Source organism: Salvelinus sp. IW2-2015, linkage group LG11 (assembly GCF_002910315.2).
Source record: "Salvelinus sp. IW2-2015 linkage group LG11, ASM291031v2, whole genome shotgun sequence".
Classification (NCBI taxonomy): Eukaryota; Metazoa; Chordata; class Actinopteri; order Salmoniformes; family Salmonidae; genus Salvelinus; species Salvelinus sp. IW2-2015.
In genome coordinates this window covers 50,493,815-50,504,097 of record NC_036851.1, presented here as the reverse complement: position 1 = coordinate 50,504,097, position 10,283 = coordinate 50,493,815, and the positions used below count along the sequence as shown (strand labels likewise).

Below are 10,283 nucleotides of genomic sequence, written 5' to 3'. Positions count from 1 at the left end.
CTGTGCATACGACAAAATAATCTTGAACTTGAAGTTTCTTGTTTGATCTGCCGTCCGCTTCAGACTGATTTGAATTAACACCATTAGAGGCCCGTTTAGGTTGATTTGAATAACACCATTGGAAGCTGTTTAGGTTGATTTGAATAACACCATTAGAAAGCCCGTTTAGGTTGAATTTGATAACACATTAGAAGCTGTTTAGGTTGATTTGAATAACACCATTAGAGCTGTTTAGGTTGATTTGAAATAACACCATTAGAAGCGTTTAGGTTGATTTGAATAAACCCATTGGACGCTGTTTTAGGTTGATTTGAATAACACCATCTAGAAGCCGTTTAGGTTGATTTGAATAACACCATTAGAAGCCGTTTAGGTTGATTTGAATATACCCATTAGTAAGCCGTTTAGGTTGATTTGAATAAACATTAGAAGCCGTTTTAGGTTGATTTGAATAACACCATTAGAAGCCGTTTGGTTGATTTGAATAACACCATTAGAAAGCTGTTTAGGTTGATTTGAATAACACCATTAGAAGCCGTTTAGGTTGATTTGATAACACCATTAGAAGCCGTTTAGGTTGATTTGAATAACACCATTGAAGCGTTTTTAGGTTGATTTGAATAACACCAATTGGAAGCTGTTAGGTTGATTTGAATAACACCATTAGAAGCCGTTTAGGTTGATTTGAATAACACCATTAGAAAGCCGTTTAGGTTGCTTTGAACTACCACCATTGGAAGCCTGTTTAGGTTGTTTGAATAACACCATTGAAGCTGTTTTAGGTTGATTTGAATAACACCATTGGAAGCGTTAGGTTGATTTGGATAACACCATTAGAAGCCGTCTTAAGGTTGATTTGAATAACCATTGAACTGTTTAGTTGATTGAAAACACCATTGGAAGCTGTTTAGGTTGATTTGAATAACACATAGAAGCTGTTTAGGTTGATTTGAATAACACCATTGGAAGCTGTTTTAGGGTTGATCTTGAATAACACATTAGAAAGCTGTTTAGGTTGATTTGAATAAACACCATTATAGACAGCTGTTTAGGTTGATTTGAATAACACCATTAGAAGCCGTTTAGGTTAGATTTGAATATACACCCATTAGAAGCCGTTTAGGGTTGATTTGAATAACACGATTAGGAAGCCGTTTAGGTTTGATTTGAATAAACACCATTAGAAGCCGTTTTTAGGTTGATTTGATAACACCATTAGAAGCCGTTTAGGTTGATTGAATAACACCATTAGAGCCGTAGGTTTGATTTGAACAAACCGCCATTAGAAGCTGTTTAGGTTGATTTTGAATAACACCATTAGAAGCCGTTTTAGGTTGATTTGAATAACACCATTAGACAGCCGTTTAGGTTGATTTGAATAACACCATTAGAAGCTGTTTAGGTTGATTTGATAACACCATTAGAAGCTGTTTAGGTTGTTTGAATAACACCATCGAAGCTGTTTAGGTTGATTGATAACACCTTGGAAGCCGTTTAGGTTTGATTTGAATAACACCCACTTAGAGCGTTTAGGTTGATTTGAATTAACACCAGTTAGAAGCCGTTTAGGTTGATTTGAATAACACCCATTAGAAGCTGTTTAAGGTTGATTTGAATAACACATTGAAGCTGTTTAGGTTGATTTGAATAACACCATTAGAAGCCGTTCTAGGTTGAGTTTGAATAACACCCATTAGACAGCTGTTTAGGTTGATTTGAATAAACCATTAGAAGCTGTTTAGGTTGATTTGAATAACACCATTGGAAGCTGTTTAGGTTGATTTGAATAACATTGGAAGACTGTTTAGGTTGATTGAATACACATTAGAAGCGTTTAGGTTGATTTGATAACACCATTAGAAGCTGCTTTAGGTTGATTTGAATAAACCCATTAGAAGCCGTTTTAGGTTATTTTTGAATAACACCATTAGAAAGCCGTTAGGTTTGATTTGAAAACACCATTAGAAGCCTTTAGGTTGATTTGAATAACACATTAAAAGCCGTTCTAGGTTGATTTGAAATAACACCATTAGAAGAGCCGTTTAGGTTGATTTGAATACACCCATTAGAACCTTTAGGTTGATTTGAATAAGCCGATTGACCGTTTAGGTTGATTTGATAACACCATTAGAGCCGTTTAGGCTTGATTTGAATAACACCATTGAAGCTTGTTAGGTTGATTTGAATAACACCATTTAGAACTGTTTAGGTATTTGATCTGAATTTGAGTATTACCACATTTAGAAGCCTGTTTAGGGTTGATTTGAATACACCACTTGAAGCTGTTTAGCGTTGATTTGAATAACACCATTAGAAGCCGTTTAGGTAATTTGAAGTAACACTTGTTTTTGGCTCTTGTGGTCATTTAGAAGCCGTTTTAGTCTGATTTGAATAACACCATTAGAAGCCGTTTAGGGATTTGAATAACACTTTAAACCGTTTTAGTTGATTTGAATAACACCATTGGAAGCCGTTTAGGTTGATTTGAATAAGCACCATTGGAAGCTGGTTATGTCGGTTGATTTGAATAACACCAATTAGAACGTTTAGGTTGATTTGAAATAACACCATTAGAAGCCGTTTAGCGTTGATTGGTACCCTTGAACTGTAGTGATTAACCCATTGGAAGCTGTTTAGGTTGATTTGAATAACACCATTGAGCTTTAGTGATGAACCAGAAGCGTTTTAGGTATTGGAATACACACATTCAGAAGCTGTTTAGGTTGAAATTTGATTTTTAACACCATTAGAAGCTGTTTAGAGGTTGAATTTGAAAATAACACCATTGGAAGCTGTTTAGGTTATGCTGGGTATTTATGGTTTTGCATTAGTATTAGTGTACTCCAGCCAGGACTAAGACCTGGTTCAAATACTATTGGATACTACGCGATAGGGCTTACCCAATAAATAACCTTTCAAAAAGATCATTCATGGTAAACAGGTTGCGAACTTCAACAGACAGGGATATATATCTTCTTAGTTCAGGCTTTATTCCTATGATCGGATGAACACCATATACCGATGTTTTGACAGGATATATCGATGTTTTGACAGGTATAGCCAATATTTTGACAGGTATACTGTAACTGATGTTTTGACAGGCATACCGATTGTTTTGACAGGCCTACCCAATGTTTTGACAGTATTACTGATGTTTGGACAGGTATACTGATGTTTTACAGGCATACGATGTTTGTGACAGGTAATACTGATGTTTGACAGGTTATACCCAATGTTTTGACAGGTATACCGATGTTTTGACAGGTTATACCGATGTTTTGACAGGCTATACTGATGGTTTTGACATGGATACCAATGTTTTGACAGTATACGCATGTTTGAGTCATGTGACAGTATACTGATGGTTTTGCACAGTACTATGTTGAAAGGTATACCAAGTTTTGCACAGGTATAGCCGATGTTTTTACGGTATACAGATTTTGACAGGATTAAACTGATGTTTTGACAGGTATACCAAATGTTTTGACAGGTATACCGATGTTTTGACAAGCGAAAGAAAAAGCAGCGAACAAGACACAACACGAATAATACTGATGTTTTGACACGGTATACGATGGTTTGACAGGTATATGTCTGGTCAAGCCTGTTGGCTAGCCTTGTCGGCTGCCTTTCTGGTCTGGCCTTTGTCTGGCTGCTCTGGTCTGGCCTGCTCTGGTCTGGCCTGCTCTGGTCTGCTCTGGTCTGGTCTGCCTTGTCTGGCCTGCTCTGGTCTGGTCTAGCCTTGTCTGGCCTGCCTTGTCTGGTCTGCCTTGTCTGGTCTAGCCTTGTCTGGTCTGCCTTGTCTGGTCTAGCCTTGTCTGGCCTGCTCTGGTCTGGCCTGCTCTGGTCTGGCCTGCTCTGGTCTGGCCTGCTCTGGTCTGGCCTGCTCTGATCTGCCTTGTCTGGTCTAGCCTCGTCTGGCCTGCTCTGGTCTGGTCTAGCCTCGTCTGGCCTGCTCTGGTCTGGTCTGCCTTGTCTTGCATAACCTCCAGAACCACAGCTGCTCGTTTAAAATATCATAGTAACTGATTTCAGAAGCGGTGAGTGTGTGTGTGTTACGGTGCTGATTAAAGAAGCTTTGGCTTGGAAGACTTGTACAGGAGTGCACTACTCTGTGTCGTTATCATTGGCTAAACGCGTCAGAGATCAAATGTGACTCCACACAAAGACACCATGTTTCATAACAAAGCTGAAGAAATAGAAGGTCAGCATCAGAACCACTGGTGGGTTTCATAACCACGTCTTTATAGCAGTTCAGTAATGATGAGAAGGGAGACAGTAATCAGTTTAACCATTTATCTGGAATGTGATCATCTCAACACACACAAAACCCATGATGCTCTGCGACACAACTCCAATACACCACAGACACAACATCAAACACAGACATTCGGGGCATCAAAATCATGATAGATCTGTGTACTGCACAGGAACAGACACGGGACCCAGACACAGACAGAAACAGACACAGCTACAGACACCAATATGGACAGACACTGACATAGACACAGACACCAATACGGACAGACAGCCACAGACGCAGACACAGAGACAGAGACAGAGACAGAGACAGAGACAGAGACAGAGACAGAGACAGAGACAGAGACAGAGACAGAGACAGAGACAACTTGTATTCTCAGTGTTCACCAAAGTTGTGTTGTGAATCTGGCCTGTTGTGTAGGTTTAGGTTAGGCCTGTCTGCTCTGCCAGACCATGGCAACACCAAAGCTGGACTAAATACCTGAATGTTTCCCGTAATGGCTTTGCCCCAGGAATTTGAAACTGTGTTGGAAGAGGATATGTCCATTGTACTGGCTTTGCCCCAGGAATTTGAAACTGTGTTGGAAAGAGGATATGTCATTGTACTGGCTTTGAGGAATTTGAAACTGTGTTGGGAAGAGGATATGTCATTTGTGGGAAATAATCTTTCTAAAAGATTGTTTGTAAAAAGTAATTGTACAATGTGGTGTCTCCTCTGGCATTGCTCTGTTGTTTGTACTGTGAAAAAGTCTGTCTGTTTGTCAATTAACCTATTCTATGTAGTGCACTACATTTTGACCAGAGCTACGTGGGGTTTCATTTGGGATCAGACTCTGTTAGTTATTTGCTATGCACAGATGACTAGTTTCTATTTTCATTTGTTGTGATTCTAAGGTTTTTGTGAAGCCTGCCAGGAACAATGATGGGGATATGTGCAAATTCTGCAGCGATCATTACGGTTGGATTATCCTGGGTTTATTTTAAACGATGTAAAATAAATTTAAATTGGAATGCCCTTCTGGTTAATGCAATGTTAGACAGACGACAGAGAAATAACTACCACAAAGCATCGTGGGGAAAAGCTAACTAAGTATGGTTCTCAATCAGAGAAACGATAGACAGCTGCTCTGATTGAGAAAACCGGCCCAAACACAAAGAAATAAAAATAAAATGAAAATAGAATGCCACCAAATCACACCCGAAAACAAAAAGAGAACATAAAAGCTCTTACGGTCAGGGGTGACACTATTCCCTTTATAGTGCATACTTTTGACAGGGGGGAATAGAGTGGCGTTTGAGAACGTCCAAGTCTTCATTGTTCATGCAAAATATAAGTGTGGTTACCACATATGATGGCGAAGAGAGGAAGACTGGCAGCAGAGAGGAAGACTGGCAGCAGAGAGGAGGACTGGCAGGGAGAGGAGGACTGGAGCAGAGAAGAAGACTGGACAGCGGAGAGGAGGATGGAGCAGAGAGGAAGGACATGGAGAGAGAGGAGGATGGCAGCAGAGAGGAGGAAATGCAGCAGAAAGGAGGACTGGCAGCCAGAGAGGAAGACTGGCAGCAGAGGGAGAGACTGGCAGAGAGAAGAAGAGAGAGAGGAGGAGGGCAAGCGGAGAGGAAGGATGGAGCGGAGAGGAAGACTGGACAGGAGAGGGGAAGAGGGAGCAGAGGGGAAGACTGGCCAGCGGAGAGGAAGACTGGAGCGTAGAGGGGACTGGCAAGAGAGAGAAGACTGGCAGGGAAAGGAGGACTGGACAGGGAGAGGAAGATGGCAGCAAGAGGGAAGACTGGCAGCAGAGAGGAAGAGTGGCAGCAAGAGGAGAATGGACGGGAGAGGAGGATGGACAGCGGAGAGGGAAGACTGAAGGAGAGGGGAAGACTGAAGCAGAGGGGAAGACTGGAGGAGAGGAAGACTGGCACGGAGAGGAGGACTGGCGAAGAAGAATGATGGACGGAGAGGAGGACTGGCAGCGGAGAGGAAGACTGGCAGCAGAGGGGAAGACTGGAGCGGAGGGGGAAACTGGGAAGAGGGGAAGACTGTCAGCAGAGAGGAAGACTGGCAGCGGAGAGGAGGCCTGGCAGCAGAGAAGAAGACTGGCGCGGAGAGGAGGACTGGCAGCGGAGAGAGGACTGCAGCAGATGAAGAAGACTGGGCGGAGAGGAGGACTGAGGGAGGGAGACTGCAGCAGAGAGATGGCAGCGAGAGGAGACTGGCAGAGAGGAGACTGGCAGCAGAGGAGGAGGAGAGGCAGATGAGGAAGACTGGAGCAGAGGGAAGACTGACAGAGGGGAAGACTGGCAAGCGAGAGGAGGACTGGCAGCAGAGAGGAAGACTGGCAGCAGAGAGGAAGAGTGGCAGTAGAGAGAAGACCGGCAGCGGAGAGGAAGATGGCAGCAGAGAGGAGGATGGAGAAGAGAGGAAGACTGAGCAGAGGGAGGGGAAGACTGGCAAGAGGGGAAGACTGGCGCGGAGAGGAGGACTGGCAGCAGAGAGGAGACTGGCAGAGAGAGGAAGATGGCAGCAGAGGGGAAGACTGGCAGCAGAGGGGAAGACTGCAGCGGAGAGAGGATGGCAGGGAGAGGAAGACTGGCAGCAGAGAGGAAGATGGAGGAGAGGAGGATGGAGGAGAGGAGGACTGGCAGGGAGAGGAGGATGGGCAGCGGAGAGGAAGACTAGCAGCGGAGAGGAGGACTGGCAGGGAAGAGGAAGATCTGGAGCAGAGAGGAAGACTGGAGCGAGAGGAGGACTGGAGAGAGAAGAAGACTGGCAGCGGAGAGGAGACTGGAAGGAGAGAGGAGGATTGCAGCAGAGAGGAGGATGGAGCAGAGAGGAAGACTGGCAGCGGAGAGGAGTTACTGGAGCGGAGAAGAGGACTGGCAGCGTGAGAAAAGGCTTCTGTTTGTGTTTTTAGCTCAGCATGCATAAGTACTGTGAGCTACTCTTTGCGAACCAGACCTGGCATACAATAGTTTAGCCCAATGTGCATTAAGAGAGATTAAAAGCCTAATGAGCATTACAAAGCCCAATGAGCATTGTGAGTGAACTTGTATGCGTAGGCCTCCAGTGCGAACAGACCTGATCTTATAGAACTGTACAGTCTGTTGATGATGCTTTTGGAGTGTTTTCTGTAATGTCAGAAGTATGCTGAGTTCTATAATATGTTATGCATACAAAATAGCAGATATAGGCTAGTATACATATGTACAAAAATATGAACGAACATGCAAAATTTAAAGGTTTACTGAGTTTAAGTTATTAAGGAAGATCAGTATTAGAAATAAATAAAATTGGCTTATCTATGGTTACATGACTGGGAATTACAGATAGAGTATGGTGACAGAGCGTGCCATTTGATGCAGTGGTGTGATCGGATTCAGAGGCTGGAGGTTGGCTTTCGAGACTTAATTTTCATTAGCGTTAGTAACACTACTTCATGAGCGTCAGGCAGTAAACCTATCATGGATAGGAGTAGCATACTTTCATGAGTAGGAAGTAATATCAGGAGTAGAAGTATATTATGAGTCCAGCAGTAACTATATAATGAGTCAGGCAAGTAATTTCATGAGATAGAATAAATATTCATGAGCTAGGAGTAATATTCATGATAGAAAGTAAATATTAATGAGCCTCAGTAGTAAATATTAATGAGAGAAGTAAAATATTTCCATGAGTCAGAAGTAATATTATGAGTAGGAGTAAAATATTATGATAGAAATAAATATTCATGAGTAGGCCAGTAAATAGTTATAAAAGTAGACAGTAATATTATGAGTAGCAGTTATATTTCATGAGTAGAAGTATACTTACATGAGTAGGAGTAATATTATGAGATAGGAGTTAAATCATTATGAGATGAGAAGTAAATTTAATGAGCTAGGAGTAACATAAATTATGAAGATAAGAAAAATAATATTATGAGTAGAAGTAAATTTAATGGTAGCAGTAATACTTCATGAGATCAGGAGTAAATCATTACATGGTAGGCAGTAATATTATGATAAAGTAATAATTACACTTCATGAGCTAGGCAAATAAACTTCACTTACATGAGTAGAAGTAAATATTAATGAGCTAGGAGTAATATTAATGAGTCAGGAAGTATTTATGAGTAGGCAGTAAATATATGAATTCAGGAGTAAATGATATAAGTAGGTATAATCATTAATGAGAACAGGAGTAAATATTCATGAGCAAGGAAGTATAATTTGAGTGAGTAACATATTCATGCTTAAAGTAACATATAGAGAGGCGTAAATAAGTTATGAGATAGAAATAACATATATGAGAGAAGTAAATATTATGAGTAGGCAGTAATCTATTATGAGCTAGGATAAATACTTATGAGTAGGAGTAAAATATTCATGAGTCAGGAGTATATTAAAGAGACAGTACATAATTCATTGAGAAGGAAAGTAACAATATTATGAGTACAGGCAGTAAATATTCCATGAGTCAGAATAAATAATTATGAGCCAAGGGAAGTAAATATATGAGAATAGAAGTAAAATTTCATGAGTAGGAGTTAAAGTCACTTCTGAGTAGGAGTAAAAAATATTATGAGTAGGCAGTAATATTATGATCAGAAAGTAAATATTATGAAGATAGGAAAAGTTAAATAATTACATGAGTAGAAGTAAACATATTCATGAAGATAGGAGTAAATATTATGGTAAGGCAGTAAATTTTATGAGATCAGAATGTATATATTCATGAGTAAAAATAATAATGATGAGTAAAGTAATATTCAAGAGTTAGAGTAAATATTAATGAGAACTAGGAGTAATACTTCATGAAGATTAGTAGTAACACTTTATGATCAGGAAGATATTATAATAGGAGTAATATTAGAAGAAGGAAAAGTAAATATTCATGAGAAAAGGATATATTATGAGTCAGGAAGTAATATTATGAGCTCAGCAGTAAATATTATGAGTAAAGTTAAATATTATAAGATAGGAGTAATATTCATGAGTAGAAGTAAAATTTCATGAGTGGAGTAAATAATTCATGAGTTGAAGTAAATATTATGGCTAGGTAGTAACATGATTAATGAGTAGGCAGTAAATATATCATGAGATGTAGGAGAAAATATTAATGAGTAGGGATGAGAGAATTAATTTGTAGTCTACTTGTTGTGGGTATCTATAGCCCCTTGCTTTAGCTATTGTAATATTTTCATAAAAGAAAATGATAAACACACAAGGTGCTAATAAGATGACGTGCAAAGATGAAGGACCACAGCAAGAGAGGGAGTGAGATGATGTAGTGTCCACAAAAAATAATTCATTGTGGAATCTGAAAAGACACATATCTAGAAAGCACGATGGTGCACTTTACAAGTTGAAGTCGGAAGTTTACATACCATGTAGCGGGTGCGTAATTGGCAGAGAGAGTCAGGGAGGAGAGCAGACTGGGTGATAACAGAGATTTATTATGCAAAAAAAAGCATCAGAACAACAAGATTAAATAGGCACAAAATAACCCGTGTGGCTCACGGGGAATGTGCAAGCACACAATAAACAATACACAAAGACATGGGGGGAACAGAGGGTTAAATATACAAGTAATTGAGGGAATTAAAACCAGGTGTGAGGAAAAACAAGACTAAACACATGGAAAATGAAAGTGGATCGATGATGGTAGAAGATCGGCGACGGGAGACAAAGAGTGTCAAAGGACACCAGAAACAAAATTGTAGACCTGCACCAGGCTGGGAAGACTGAATCTGCAATAGGTAAGCAGCTTGGTTTGAAGAAATCAACTGTGGGAGCAATTATTAGGAAATGGAAAGAACATCAAGACCACTGATAATCTCCCTCGATCTGGGGCTCTACGCAAGATCTCACCGTGGGGTCAAAATGATCAAAAGAACGGTGAGCAAAAATCCCAGAAACACACGGGGGGACCTAATGAATGACCTGCAGAGAGCTGGAGAAAGTAACAAAGCCTACATCAGTAAACACTACGCCGCCAGGGACTCAATATGCAGTGCCAGAGTGTTGCCTTAAGCCAGTACATG

The 10,283-nt window shown here is 40.6% G+C and overlaps 1 protein-coding gene across 1 annotated transcript; it reads left to right on the top strand.

The window, feature by feature from the left end:
* The first annotated feature begins 6,651 nt into the window (after positions 1 to 6,651).
* On the top strand, positions 6,652 to 7,149 carry LOC139028445 (high mobility group nucleosome-binding domain-containing protein 5-like). The gene has a single exon (XM_070445851.1). It carries the CDS (start codon positions 6,652 to 6,654, stop codon positions 7,147 to 7,149), a length of 498 nt encoding a protein of 165 aa, XP_070301952.1.
* The last annotated feature ends 3,134 nt before the right edge of the window (positions 7,150 to 10,283 follow it).

Coding starts and splice junctions, on each gene's coding strand:
- LOC139028445 (XM_070445851.1), top strand. CDS start 6,652: ATGGCAGCAGAGAGGAGGATGGAGAAGAGAGGAAGACTGAGCAGAGGG.